This window comes from Apostichopus japonicus, chromosome 10 (genome assembly GCF_037975245.1).
Source record: "Apostichopus japonicus isolate 1M-3 chromosome 10, ASM3797524v1, whole genome shotgun sequence".
NCBI classification, from domain to species: domain Eukaryota; kingdom Metazoa; phylum Echinodermata; class Holothuroidea; order Aspidochirotida; family Stichopodidae; genus Apostichopus; species Apostichopus japonicus.
Window position 1 is genome coordinate 11,924,557 of NC_092570.1, and position 16,548 is coordinate 11,941,104.

The 16,548-nt window shown below is 36.0% G+C and overlaps 1 protein-coding gene across 6 annotated transcripts in view; it reads right to left on the reverse strand.

Annotated features, from left to right (window-relative positions):
• The window catches only part of LOC139975250 (uncharacterized), a 231,028-nt gene that overhangs the window by 52,878 nt on the left and 161,602 nt on the right, over positions 1-16,548 (reverse strand). For all 6 annotated transcript variants that reach the window (XM_071983002.1, XM_071983001.1, XM_071983000.1 and 3 more), the window contains 2 exons: positions 4,767-4,880; positions 3,258-3,322 (listed from right to left, as the gene is read on the reverse strand). In XM_071983002.1, the coding sequence (XP_071839103.1) occupies positions 3,258-3,322; positions 4,767-4,880 (179 nt within the window). The remainder of the gene's footprint in view (positions 1-3,257; positions 3,323-4,766; positions 4,881-16,548) is intronic.

The window sequence follows — 16,548 nt, forward strand, 5'->3', positions numbered from 1 at the left end:
AACATCATTACACCCAAGTACTTTAAAGAGTACAAGTACTCCAAATATGTAATGTTGCTTGAGTATGGTATTTGAGTATATTATTATCTGTATCAGTACAAGAACATCATTACACCCAAGTACTTTAAAGAGTACAAGTACTCCAAATACGTAATGTTGCTTGAGTATGGTATTTGAGTATATTATTATCTGTATCAGTACAAGAACATCATTACACCCAAGTACTTTAAAGAGTACAAGTACTCCAAAAATGTAATGTTGCTTGAGTATGGTATTTGAGTATATTATTATCTGTATCAGTACAAGAACATCATTACACCCAAGTACTTTAAAGAGTACAAGTACTCCAAATATGTAATGTTGATTGAGTATGGTATTTGAGTATATTATTATCTGTATCAGTACAAGAACATCATTACACCCAAGTACTTTAAAGAGTACAAGTACTCCAAAAATGTAATGTTGCTTGAGTATGGTATTTGAGTATATTATTATCTGTATCAGTACAAGAACATCATTACACCCAAGTACTTTAAAGAGTACAAGTACTCCAAATATGTAATGTTGCTTGAGTATGGTATTTGAGTATATTATTATCTGTATCAGTACAAGAACATCATTACACCCAAGTACTTTAAAGAGTACAAGTACTCCAAATATGTAAGTTGCTTGAGTATGGTATTGAGTATATTATTATCTGTATCAGTACAAGAACATCATTACACCCAAGTACTTTAAAGAGTACAAGTACTCCAAAAATGTAATGTTGCTTGAGTATGGTATTTGAGTATATTATTATCTGTATCAGTACAAGAACATCATTACACCCAAGTACTTTAAAGAGTACAAGTACTCCAAAAATGTAATGTTGCTTGAGTATGGTATTTGAGTATATTATTATCTGTATCAGTACAAGAACATCATTACACCCAAGTACTTTAAAGAGTACAAGTACTCCAAATATGTAATGTTGAGTGAGTATGGTATTTGAGTATATTATTATCTGTATCAGTACAAGAACATCATTACACCCAAGTACTTTAAAGAGTACAAGTACTCCAAAAATGTAATGTTGCTTGAGTATGGTATTTGAGTATATTATTATCTGTATCAGTACAAGAACATCATTACACCCAAGTACTTTAAAGAGTACAAGTACTCCAAATATGTAATGTTGCTTGAGTATGGTATTTGAGTATATTATTATCTGTATCAGTACAAGAACATCATTACACCCAAGTACTTTAAAGAGTACAAGTACTCCAAATATGTAAGTTGCTTGAGTATGGTATTGAGTATATTATTATCTGTATCAGTACAAGAACATCATTACACCCAAGTACTTTAAAGAGTACAAGTACTCCAAAAATGTAATGTTGCTTGAGTATGGTATTTGAGTATATTATTATCTGTATCAGTACAAGAACATCATTACACCCAAGTACTTTAAAGAGTACAAGTACTCCAAAAATGTAATGTTGCTTGAGTATGGTATTTGAGTATATTATTATCTGTATCAGTACAAGAACATCATTACACCCTTGTACTTTAAAGAGTACAAGTACTCCAAATATGTAATGTTGCTTGAGTATGGTATTTGAGTATATTATTATCTGTATCAGTACAAGAACATCATTACACCCAAGTACTTTAAAGAGTACAAGTACTCCAAATATGTAAGTTGCTTGAGTATGGTATTGAGTATATTATTATCTGTATCAGTACAAGAACATCATTACACCCAAGTACTTTAAAGAGTACAAGTACTCCAAAAATGTAATGTTGCTTGAGTATGGTATTTGAGTATATTATTATCTGTATCAGTACAAGAACATCATTACACCCAAGTACTTTAAAGAGTACAAGTACTCCAAATATGTAAGTTGCTTGAGTATGGTATTGAGTATATTATTATCTGTATCAGTACAAGAACATCATTACACCCAAGTACTTTAAAGAGTACAAGTACTCCAAAAATGTAATGTTGCTTGAGTATGGTATTTGAGTATATTATTATCTGTATCAGTACAAGAACATCATTACACCCAAGTACTTTAAAGAGTACAAGTACTCCAAAAATGTAATGTTGCTTGAGTATGGTATTTGAGTATATTATTATCTGTATCAGTACAAGAACATCATTACACCCAAGTACTTTAAAGAGTACAAGTACTCCAAATATGTAATGTTGCCTGAGTATGGTATTTGAGTATATTATTATCTGTATCAGTACAAGAACATCATTACACCCAAGTACTTTAAAGAGTACAAGTACTCCAAATATGTAAGTTGCTTGAGTATGGTATTGAGTATATTATTATCTGTATCAGTACAAGAACATCATTACACCCAAGTACTTTAAAGAGTACAAGTACTCCAAAAATGTAATGTTGCTTGAGTATGGTATTTGAGTATATTATTATCTGTATCAGTACAAGAACATCATTACACCCAAGTACTTTAAAGAGTACAAGTACTCCAAAAATGTAATGTTGCTTGAGTATGGTATTTGAGTATATTATTATCTGTATCAGTACAAGAACATCATTACACCCAAGTACTTTAAAGAGTACAAGTACTCCAAATATGTAATGTTGCTTGAGTATGGTATTTGAGTATATTATTATCTGTATCAGTACAAGAACATCATTACACCCAAGTACTTTAAAGAGTACAAGTACTCCAAAAATGTAATGTTGCTTGAGTATGGTATTTGAGTATATTATTATCTGTATCAGTACAAGAACATCATTACACCCAAGTACTTTAAAGAGTACAAGTACTCCAAAAATGTAATGTTGCTTGAGTATGGTATTTGAGTATATTATTATCTGTATCAGTACAAGAACATCATTACACCCAAGTACTTTAAAGAGTACAAGTACTCCAAATATGTAAGTTGCTTGAGTATGGTATTGAGTATATTATTATCTGTATCAGTACAAGAACATCATTACACCCAAGTACTTTAAAGAGTACAAGTACTCCAAATATGTAATGTTGCTTGAGTATGGTATTTGAGTATATTATTATCTGTATCAGTACAAGAACATCATTACACCCAAGTACTTTAAAGAGTACAAGTACTCCAAAAATGTAATGTTGCTTGAGTATGGTATTTGAGTATATTATTATCTGTATAGATCATTACACCCAAGTACTTTAAAGAGTACAAGAACTCACAAAAATTGAGAAACCTCAAAGATGTATGAGATTTATTAATTATTAAAACTGCAATGGATCAAAACTGTTCTTACTTCTCAAGGAGTAGCTCTCCTTCCTCTAATTGCTGTAAGGTCTTCTTACTTCTAAGTCTCTCTTCCTGGAAAACAAAAGCCAGCGCAAACAAGAATGACTTTTTAAACTCATAAATCTAATCTAGGAAGACTGCAACGCCTCTGATTCAACGTGTGAATTCATCTTCCTTCAGGGAAACACATTTTCAACTTGGAATAGTTATTTTAAAACTGCTACAGAATGGATATCTTGCAATGTATTGTATTGAGTAAAACTATAGCCGTTGAGTCCTACATCTGAAAGGAAGCTACAAATAGCAGTGACTTGGGACTACATAGAAATAAAAAGGAAATATTGGCAGCTCTAAAGTTATCAAGTAAATGGAAATGAGTAGGTGTATAAAATATAACAAACAATACAATACATACACACAGTAGTACAAAGTTGGCCTATTTTCCTTATAAAGAAAGTTAAAGATCTGAGTCATTTAAGTAAATTCTGAGAATATTAAGGTTCGACTGTTGACAGTTTGTGTTGAACTACTGTTAACAACTTGCAACAGTTTTTCATATCACTTCCACAAAACTCCCTTTCATATGGCAATAATGATGGTTGCATCATACTGTATGAGTAACTAGAAATCTCCTTATCTTGTGATTGCACTCAGTCACAACTTGATGGAATGTTGCAATGGTCAAAGGTGAATAGTGACAAAACATAGTCACAAAACATAGTCACAAAATATAGTCAAAAAGCTGCAAAAGTCCAGCTTTGTGATTATCAAGTAGGTCCATTAAGTATTTCTAGTTTCAGATTTGTTGTACCTATGACAAACAAGAGATTGATAGGTGGTGGCATTATCAACAGCTGGACTTCAAAATTTACCTGTTATATATGTTAAAGTAACAAATGGATGCAAACTAGAAGAAAGTTGTGCAGCATTAGCTCATTACTTTTTACATTGCTGCACTCAAACTGGAAGCAAAGTTTCCATCCATTTATTATTTTGTTATTGAAGTTGTCTTAAAGATTTATACAATTTTGTAATCTAAGTCTATTTTAATCAGAAATTACAATCCTACAAATGTTCCTTGATTGTGTTTTATTGCACTGCATAATGTTTATATGATAATTTGCATGATATTTTCTGAGAATTTCATCATAAAATAGTCCTCTGGTGAATTACATTGGTTGCTTCGATACATGGACATACTGACACAACTGATTAACATGCTCATTCACATGTACTTAAATTATACCTACTGTTGCAAAATGATGGTTTTCAAATAAATTTAACAATCCATTTCAAGTGTTAAACTTCTTTGGTGAAACTCCTGAATATACAACTGATCCAAGAAGTGTGTCAAAAATCTCTGTGGATCATGGCAACAAAAGAAAGGAACAGCCTATGGGGAGAATACCTGTTTTATCTGAACATATCTTTTGGCTTGGTTTCATAAGACACAAGTATTTCCTTAAAACGTTTCACAGTCTTCCCTTTGAAGAGAGGGACCTTTACGCCAACTCACCTCTTCAAATTTAAGGATAAGTGCCTGAAGGTATCTTTTTCTTCCCTGGTAGCCCCTGAAGTACCTCTGAATACAGATTGCAGAATTTTCCTCTAATGTCAGCTGCAAACAAATCTACATGCATCAAGAAAGAAAACCAATAAAAATTAAGTATGGTGGGTGGCAAATTCTAATTTGTGAAACAAATGTGATCATAGATATACAAGTGATATCTGTAATATAAAATTATGAGGTTTGCTTAAGAAATGCGTGCAGATAAATCAAAGTGATAAAAGCAAATTTCTAGGCTCTTTGCTCGTATGATGCCATTTTCTACAAAATATTGTATTAGTATTGCAAGAAACATAGTGTGATGAACAAACTCTATGACACCTTGTGGTGATAGATATAGAGCAATTGCATACTCTATGACACCTTGTGGTGATAGATATAGAGCAATTGCATACTCTGTGACACCTTGTGGTGATAGATATAGAGCAATTGCATACTCTATGACACCTTGTGGTGATAGATATAGAGCAATTGCATACTCTATGACACCTTGTGGTGAAAGATATAGAGCAATTGCATACTCTATGACACCTTGTGGTGATAGATATAGAGCAATTGCATACTCTATGACACCTTGTGGTGATAGATATAGAGCAATTGCATACTCTATGACACCTTGTGGTGATAGATATAGAGCAATTGCATACTCTATGACACCTTGTGGTGAAAGATATAGAGCAATTACATACTCTATGACACCTTGTGGTGATAGATATAGAGCAATTACATACACTATGACACCTTGTGGTGATAGATATAGAGCAATTGCATACTCTATGACACCTTGTGGTGATAGATATAGAGCAATTACATACTCTATGACACCTTGTGGTGATAGATATAGAGAAATTGCATACTCTATGACACCTTGTGGTGAAAGATATAGAGCAATTACATACTCTATGACACCTTGTGGTGATAGATATAGAGCAATTACATACACTATGACACCTTGTGGTGATAGATATAGAGCAATTGCATACTCTATGACACCTTGTGGTGATAGATATAGAGCAATTACATACTCTATGACACCTTGTGGTGATAGATATAGAGAAATTGCATACTCTATGACACCTTGTGGTGAAAGATATAGAGCAATTACATACTCTATGACACCTTGTGGTGATAGATATAGAGCAATTACATACACTATGACACCTTGTGGTGATAGATATAGAGCAATTGCATACTCTATGACACCTTGTGGTGATAGATATAGAGCAATTACATACTCTATGACACCTTGTGGTGATAGATATAGAGAAATTGCATACTCTGTGACACCTTGTGGTGATAGATATAGAGCAATTGCATACTCTAGGACACCTTGTGGTGATAGATATAGAGCAATTGCACACTCTAGGACACCTTGTGGTGATAGATATAGAGAAATTGCACACTCTATGACACCTTGTGGTGATAGATAAAGAGCAATTGCACACTCTAGGACACCTTGTGGTGATAGATATAGAGCAATTGCATACTCTATGACACCTTGTGGTGATAGATATAGAGAAATTGCATACTCTATGACACCTTGTGGTGATAGATATAGAGCAATTGCATACTCTATGACACCTTGTGGTGATAGATATAGAGCAATTGCATACTCTATGACACCTTTGGTGATAGATATAGAGCAATTGCATACTCTATGACACCTTGTGGTGATAGATATAGAGCAATTGCATACTCTATGACACCTTGTGGTGATAGATATAGAGTAATTTATTTGCTGGGGTGCTTTGTACATATCTGAAAAGCTGAATTCTCTTGGACTGCCCCCCCCCCCCATCCCATGCTACTTTCTGTTTTGCATAAAATGAAATTGTGGTATGACACAGTATGCAAAGTGCTGTGGGTTCTGATACTGTGCTGTTATTGAGGAACAACATGTATACATACAAAAGCAAAGTTACAATCCTTCCAGTGGTTTAGTGTATACTTGCCACATATAAGGGGTTTTAAACTCCTTTTCAAGTAAGAAGCTAAGTTTGACAAGGACATACATTTTGTCACATAGCTGAAGAAAAGAATTATACACCTCACAAACTTTCAGGGCTAGAAGTTACTATTCACATGGCCAGAAAATCTATGCAGTGGTGTCAACAGGCTTCATTGCTTAACTTTGGAAACAATCTAATCAGTGCATTTAAGCTTGACCCAGCCAAGTTTCATTAAATAAACCAGAGAAAACCATTTTTCAAATTTCAAAGTTACTGTACTTTAATGTTCAAATGATTACTAAGCTGTCTGATTAAATGATCATTGACCTCCAATAAAAAATGGCACAATGTTTGCAGCAATGAGCAAATGAGCAATATTACCTTTAAATATTGGACATTGGAAATTTTTACACATGCCTTAAATTCTAGGCACATTTATGATAAACTTAGCAATTAAGGTGTGCAAAGCAGTAACCAACTGACATTGCCTGACATCAGTATTACCTTACTGCAAGTATTCCCTAGCAATCTGAGCAGACAGAAATCAAATACATGCGCATTGGAAACTCTGAATTCATGGCTTATTTGATTTCTTATTCAGTTGCTTAGTTTCTCTGTGACTTCCTTCTTCATCTAGGGCTACTGTTTGACCTCATACCTCTATTAGGTAAGTGGGGAACATTAGTTAGGTATATTATACTTTCTTTCCTCTCCTGGTTACTCATGTACATTTTCAGGCTGATTTCTCTCCACTTTTAGTTACTTTATGCCATCTTTTCTCTGATAGGTTCAGTGTATGGCCTTCATTCACATAGGTTCAGATGACCTCACTGAGGAAATACTTCATTTAAGCCTCATTTTCTATGCGGTCTTTCCTCACTTTATTCTTTCAGCTCTGATCATGAGAGTAGTCAGGTTGAAAGTGAACTATAAACTCAGTTCCATCTAAAGCTTGTTCACATTTTTATGTCAATGCCGTCTAATTCTATGTATTATGGAATTATTTTCCATTGAACACTTTGAAATTCAATGTTTGCATTTCTAACTATTCGTTATCAATAGCCAATATACTCAGGTATTATCTAAATAGTCATAGGTAATACCTGAGTGTAATGTCCATCTCAGGGAGCTGTTAGAATATAACTATAATCCCTGATGTCAGTGTAAGTTTCAAACTGACAATGAATATGACAAACCATTAACTAATGGTGTGGAACTAGACCTACAGTATACCTGCCGTTCATTTAAGACTTCAAGGGATAAATTTTACCGAGCTTCTTTTATTTATTCACCTATACACATCAGTGAATTTGAGAGCTCCTGAACTTCAATGACAAGATCGTTCTCACACAAAACATGAAAATCATTTGTCTGTTTTTTACACCACACCTGCAGTTCTATTCCCTTGCAGCTACTGTATGAAAACATCGCTGCTTTCTGGCTGTAGTATGTCCATCCAACCGTGATGAAATTACCTTATATATGACATACTGTTACACTGCAAACCACCTCAAAGAACAACCCTACTGTAAAGCATAACTGCACCAATCATAGGCAAACTGCTGACTTCAGAGTTGTTATTGCATAAAACAATAATTTGACTCCTCAAAACCTCTTCAGATAGGATTGCAAAGAGAAGTGTTAATATAGCATATATGGCCAGTGCTAAAACTATGTTCCAGGTGTATATAGCATATGGCCAATACTTAACTATGTTCCAAGTGTATATAGCAAACATGGCCAGTACTAAACTATGTTCCATGTGTATATAGCATATATGGCCAGTACTTAACTATGTTCCAGGTAATATAGCATATGGCCAGTACTTAATATGTTCTAAGTGTATAAAGCATATATGGCCAGTACTTAATATGTTCTAAGTGTATAAAGCATATATGGCCAGTACTAAACTATGTTCCACGTGTATATAGCATACATGGCCAGTACTAAACTAAGTTCCAGGTAACATAGCATATGGCCAGTACTTAATTATGTTCTAAGTGTATAAAGCATATATGGCCAGTACTTAACTATGTTCCATGTATATATAGCATATATGGCCAGTACTTTACTATGTTCCAGGTATGTATAGCATATGGCCAGTACTTAAATATGTTCCAAGTGAATATAGCATATATGGCCAGTACTAAACTATGTTCTATGTGTATATAGAATACATGGCCAGTACTTAACTATGTTCTAAGTGTATATAGCATACATGGCCAGTACTTAACTATTTTCCATGTGTGTATAGCATATATGGCCAGTGCTAAACTATGTTCCAAGTATATAGCATACATGGCCAGTACTAAACTATGTTCCAAGTATATAGCATACATGGTCAGTACTTAACTATGTTCTATGTGTATATAGAATATATGGCCAGTACTTAACTATTTTCCATGGGTATATAGCATATATGGCCAGTAACTATGTTCCAGATCGATGATAAAAAATTACTTCTGCACTGACTCTTGCTTCAGATTGATGTTGTCTTAACTTTTGTTAGAAAAGTTACAGAGTATGTTATGGTATTAAAGATCTATTGTGATGCCACTGATACAAAATAAACAAACAATATTATCACTCTGGTCATCCATTAATATATAACAGGGAGGAGATGCTACAATCAAAATGGAACCAGCTGCTTTTGAAATTTGTTTTTCCGATCACACAAAAATAAAGGGAAACCATGTTGATGTTTAATGTGTTCTATGTTATTTTGTAATTATTAATATCTATCAGAAATATATTATTAAGTTGTGTTAATGGTTTTGCATACTCAACGATCAATCATTAAACACATATCAGGTTCAAAAATCAACACAGCAAAATTGCCAAATGGACAGACAATCATGTGCTCAATTAAGATTTGACACAAGAAACATGGACATAGCGTCAGTAGTTTTTCACATAGGATGTAATACATATATACCACTCATCCACTACAAGATTTGTTAAGCAATGATGCAAATCGCCAAAACAAAAATGGATAAAAATTTGTAAGATTGTGTGACTATTCCAGGCATTATTGAGAATCATATGCTCAATTAAGATTTGACAAAAGGCTATTGTAGACAGGGGTACATTTTTAATATGCGTAATATGTACCTGTATACCACTCTACTAGTGTGAGATTTGTCACGTAATGAAAGAAACAACGGAGGGAAAATGGATAAAAATGTAGTTAGGCTGTGTAGTGATTTCCTTCCTAGCTTTATCAGCTAATGAAAAATCAGAATCTGAAAATGATTTCTTCATTGACAGAACTATGATTCACCACAACAATTTGGACAAAATTGGAACTGTAGCCTGTTGAATGTTGATGCAAATACTGCCAAATAGTGATGATATTTAAAATAACTACAATAAGAAACATTCCAAGCATTTTCATTCTTTCTTTAAAAGTTTAATTATCCTTTTGTTACAATTTAGAAAGTTAAGACTTAACGAAAACACAGATCATTATAAAATTTCAAATAATTCAGTAGTTACTATCTAGAGTGAAAACAAAGTTACTTATGCCTATAAGTGTTCCTCTCACGATTTGAAAAGCAAGAGAATACAATATGTGGACATGCAGATAGACATTTGTCTTCATTTTTTAAATTAATTTTTTAACAATGAAGCAAAAATTGACTAAAATAATAGAATTGCGGACTGGGAGTGTGCCAATTTTGGTATGATCATTCAATGACATGACGTCATTGATATGACAACTACATTGTGTGCAATAATACATAGTTAAATTTCCTATTAGATTTAATATTGCTATTTCAATCTTCTGGGGAATTTAGGCTACTTCTAATATAAGCAATGAGTTGTGAGTGAGCTGCAGTTATGTTACTGGAGAGAGCATCAGCTGATACATGTTCCCAAAATTTGTCGAAATGAGATGGGTGTGGGTTGCCTTTTTTGAGAATAACTTAAAATTAGATTATAAACACTGTGAGCTAATTGTCCCCAATGTTTGTAGTCTTTAAGTAAGAAGCAATTATCTTTGAAAATTGAATTCCACAATGATTTTCCGATTGTTGAAAAGGTAGTAAATAAATAAAGGAATAGTAATCACCAACTGTTAATCTCATGTCTAGTGTCTTCTCCCACCCATTCACAGGGGTCGTGGACAACAAACACCAAAAGACTGTCCTATTCAAGGCCTTTTTTTTTAATACCGATAAAGGGAGCAACGTAGCAACCGTCTTTCCTACTACAGATATTTATCCTTTCTTAATAATAGTCAATTATAAACTTGATGAACAGCATGACAAACAGAACCTTATACGCATTGTGACTAGTAATGGTTACGTATACAGAAAAGGTGTACTTAAAATATCAGCTATCCCAAACAAGTATTGTGTGCACTGTACATAAGGTTAGCATGAATCTGTCTGGTCATGTCATAAGACCATATGTTTCATTTAGACAGTTTGCCATGGCTATTTTTTTAGAAACAACACTTTCTTTTTGTTTGTTAAAAAATAGCCCATTCTTGGAGACACCCAGCTGGAGCAACAACATGAAAGTAAAAAAGGAAACCTTTTCCAAAAAATCAGCAAATACTCACTTCTGAATTGCATATGTTTTGCAAAGCGCAATCCTCTGACTGCCAATGATTTCAATACCTTTGTTGAAGGCATCTTTCAGCCCAACATCCTAGATATCAACTGCTCTCATTATTGTCGGGCAAAAGGCATGTATATACTACAACTGAATTTGGCGAATAACCAATAGCAGAATTAAAATCACCCATGAGAGGAACACATTTAGAGAAAAAGATTGGTTACATTACAGGTACCAAAAAAAAAAAAAATTGTCATATCAATTTAATGCCTGCTGGATAACTTGAATATTCAATAATAGTATTTGAATACATTTCTATGTTTGAGAACAAACTGACAAAATGTTCAATTAGTACATTTCTCTTACAAAATATCATTAATTTGAAAACTAGTGTGGCTTGTTCATATATTCCACTAAATGCACTCTTCATCTCCAAGTATGAAAATATAAAATTGAATTACAGACTTGAAATGACACAAATCTCTTGACAACTTTATTTTTGTTGCGAATATCCGATATTTGCCAAAAGAGCAGAAGGTAATATAATGGCTAGAAATAAATCTGTCAGATGCTGAAGTAAATTTTGCCAAATATTTAATCCATGTTTACAAGATGGTGTTCATGCCAATCTAGTAAATGTAAAGATGTCTAATCTGCTGGGAGGCAGACAGTATTTTACTATCAACATACGTCACTGCCTACCGAGGGACTGTCTAATGTAATTGGCTTTGATATGATAGGCAATTGAAAGGGACAGGACCGAAACATAGAGTTAGACTGCTTAACAGTGTAAACAAATGAAACATATTGTAAACTTTAATAAACAAAAGTGTCAAATGCGCTCATTTTCTTGAATGCAAAAACAATGTTTTCATATCAGAAAAATTATTGTGCTATGTGTCTATGTTGACTTGAGGCCTATTTATGTTTATTGACTTTCTTTACAGTGTTATTAATATAAAATGAAGTTATAAAACTTTTAAATCATCGATCAAGCCAGATATAAATATCTAAAGGTATGCATTTCCAAATATGACACTTATCTAGAACACTTAAACATTTGATGAGAAATTATTTCACATGCAATATAACCCATTTCTAGATTGATGTGCTTTATTTTGATAAGAATAGAATAAATTCAACTGGTCAATTTTGCCTGGATCACTATGATTATGAACTCATACAATGTATTACATACTTGGTTTCTGTCAAAAACTTTAAATTTGCAAAAAAAATCATCTCCAGCAATCAAGCTTCAATCCATGGACTGCAAGTAATAAGAAAATTCTTTATTCTTATAACAAAATGTTGAAAGCAAATTTGAAATATATTTCAAGTGAGACCCTGCTCTTTTCTCCTCCTCTGGCAATATTGTTATTTCGTGCAAGGCCAACATCAAATGTAGGGTGTAAAATCAACAATATTTGAGCAGATGAAGATCCTACCTACATATTATGAAGTAAGGCAAGTTCAGTGTCATAGGTTGGGAAAGAAGAAAGCAGTGACCTAGAAGGATGTAAACATGGTTAAATGCATGTATAGATAAAGACAAGTAACAATGGAGAGAAATAAAGATATTAAAAAAAAAATAGCTAGTATCTTTCATTTCTTTCTAATAAAATTTTTGATGGAAAAGAAAGAAAGCAGCACATGTTAAGATGATAAATCTTATGAAAAATGCAACAAACTTCCATTTTATTATCAATTAAAGCATTAATGCTCGTTGATCAAGTATAGAGTATATGACCAAATATCATGATGTAAATATACCACCTTTTGAAGTTGTGTAGGTAAATCATTATTACTGTGCAGAAAGTTTATGATTGTATAATAAATTCATCAGAAAGCTGTTAAATAGTCTAGAGCTCTCAACTATAACTACCTATAAAATATTAAAGTAAAATAGAGGAGATCATGAAAAAAAAAGGATTACAGCAATTAAGGTATATTCTGTGTACACAATCAGACACAGAACCTGAGGTAATGGAAACCAACTGCTTCACACATAACAGATAGCCTCACCCAGAACATACATTTAAGCCATCAATCCAACCATAAATATTCCAACCATTCTCTAGGATTGGAAACCTAAGTGGCCTGCATACATTTAGATGTCAATTTTTTGTGAGTCCAGCTGAGCTTGTGACATGATCCAGCTGTGTAATTTCATGCAATTGTATCTCTTCATCCTCTAACACCCAATACGCCAATAGACACTTCATGCAACAGGCCTTGAATAAACCCCTCATATGGCAAAATAAAAATAAAACCAAAATGAATGGCAAGGATTTCCCTTGGCCTCTTGACGAGATGCAAACAAAATAAGGAATACTCTGTACTGAAATGTGTCTAATATGTAAAACTATGAATTCTGTCTGCACCCGTTGGGTGTTAAATTACCTGGACTGCATGCTATTAAGGTGCACAATGTGAGCAATAAAACGTGTTTGCAATGGCTTCAAAATTAGCAAATTTTAAGTGCCATGGAAGTACCTGTGTCAGTCAAATATGGTGATGAAGTTTACCTTTGTGTGTTTCAGAACAACAAGGGAAACTATTACCACAGTCCATTGGAGCTTTCCACATTTATCGGGATTGAAAATTTTGATCAAGTAGAAGCATCTTTATGTGTCTAAATCACAACACTTCTAGGAAAGGAATGGCCAGATGGTACTTCCTACAACTGAATTTCAGAAGTGTGAAATACTTCCACAGAAAATGTCAAGTTGGATAAGCAGCCACAGCAGGGTTTTCTAGGGATAAATAGTTTACACTGAACAATAAGACAGTATTAACATATTCTGTTGTAACATGGCATCCATCAGCAAGACTTGAGTGTACATCTATCAACAGTCTTTAACAAATCAAATTTGTTCACTTTATTATTAGAAATGCTCACCTTAGTGTGTGAGAATTTGAAGATATCGCAGGACCTTAAATTGCAGCATGTGGCAATAGAGGTTACAAGAGAGAGATCAGTTTGCTAAATGGTATCACTTAAGTAGTGGAAAAGAGACATAAAAGTGTTGTCAGGATATCAGCAGGGTATCAAGATTAACAATGCTGCAATGACTCCAGTGTAGGAAAATTAACATGAAAACTTAATTTTTAACTTAATTTTAGATTTGTACATAATATGAGTACTGTGCAGTACTTCGAATCAATAACACTAGGCCTCCAGACTTTCTATTAATGAATGGATGACCAGTTTGCAAAATCAAGGGTTCAGATAAAACGAGTTTGGATAATTGGAGTTGTACTGTATATATGTTATAAGTGCAGTCAGACCCTCAAGTGATGCACCAATAGAATTCTTGTACTCACTGATAAGGTGGTTGTAGTACACATGTGTCTGAAGTTCATTCAATTTATTTTTGCAATAATTGTGTTCACAAGACTGACCTTTTTTAACCTCAAATGAAATTTGATCTCCACTAATTTCAATATTTCAATAGATTCCCCAAACCTTAACCGGTTTGTGAATTAACGAGCGACGTACTCACCTCATATAACCTATGCATTACCGTATTAACCTCGCTCTAGCATCTGGCAATTTGTCTGTATGTGAGTGCGGCCATCTCCCTTCCGTAATTTCCAGGCCGCACTGGTGCGGCACCGGACGGAGAAGGGGGAGAGGACCGACCAAGGGGCGGAAACCCCGAGGATACAACCAAAAACATTCTCACCTGAAGAGGCCCTAGGTGGGCTGTGGTGGGTGACAGGTGGGTCCTGAGTGGGCCCGAAGTGGGTCCAGAGTGGGTCGTCGGTGGGTGTAGGCGGGACCCCACGACATCCCTCGAAAATTCCTGGGGGGAAAGGCCGTCACATGGTCATATCTGTGTGGCCAGTTCCCCTAGTATCCGAGGAGGGTATCCGACATGGTTGTATGGTTCCGTCCGCGAGGTCCCCCATAGTGGGGAGGCGGGTCGGGATGTTATATGAGGTGAGTACGTCGCTCGTTAATTCACAAACCGGTTAAGGTTTGGGGAATTCACAGCGCGTACTCCCTCACCTCATATAACCTATGCATTTGTGACACAGGAGCCCTGGCGGTGGGTCGAGGATCTCGCGGGCGGCGGACCTAGGGCCGCTCGGGCAAAATCCCCTTCCGTGGCAGGGGTGTTTGCGAGATAGCAGGCGACAAAGGAAGACGGGGTCTTCCAGGCCGCCGCCTTCATAATATCTTCCAGGGGAACCCCCCGGAACCACGCCCTGGACGTGGCGTGGCCTCGGACGTCATGCGCCCGGACGGGTTCCCCAGGCTGGGTGTGGGCACGTATTAAGTCGGCCATCCACCGTGAAATGGTGTCCTTTGAGGCCGGGGTGTAAGGCGACCTCGGTAAAATGAAGAGCCTGTCCGAGGTACGTAGCTGTTTGGTCCTCTCTATGTACCACTTAAGGGCTCGGACAGGGCACCAGCGCTTGTCTTCCGCGATTGACGAGGCTTGTGACAGACTCGGTAGGAAGATCTCGTTCGGGGTAAAGGTTACTGATTGGTTCTTTGGGAGAAAGTGAGGGTCAGGTAGTAATCTGACTCCTCCTGGTTCAAACCTCGTGAACCCCCGTTGGAGGGTGAGCGCGTGAAGGCAGCTTCTGCGCCTGGCAGAGGCGGCCGCGATCAGAAACAGAGTTTTGTGTGTTAGCTTGTCCAATGGAGCATTGTGTAGCGGCTCGTACGGAGAGCCCGCGAGGGTCGTCAGGACCTCGTGGAGGGCCCATGATGGGGCCAGGCGGCGCCTGGGGGGGCGTCTGTGGAACATGCCCCTTAAGACCTGGCGGAGGACCGGGTTGGTTCCTACTGAGGAGCCATCCGAGAATCCGCTGTGGACCGCTGCTATTGCGGAGCGGTAATTTCTAATTGTACTTATTTGCTTCCCTTCTCGGAAGAGTTCGAGTAGGAAGGCCGCCACCTGGTCTACTGAGGCCTCCACGGGATCAACAGCGTTGTCCCCGGCCCAAACATAGTATCGGTGCAGTCTAGAATCGTATGTTTTAACCGTGGACTGCCGGCGGGCATCCACTGCAATGTCCGCAACCTCCGGTGGAAACCCCGCTGTCTGGAGCGAGAGCCGGAGAGTTTCCACGCAGCTAGATGGAGGCTCGTGATGTCGGGGTGGGTTATTTGGCCGCTCCATTGGGAGAGGAGCTTGGCGGCCGGTGGGAATTTGTATGGTAGGTCCACCAGCATCTCGATGATGAGTGGGAACCATGCTTGATTG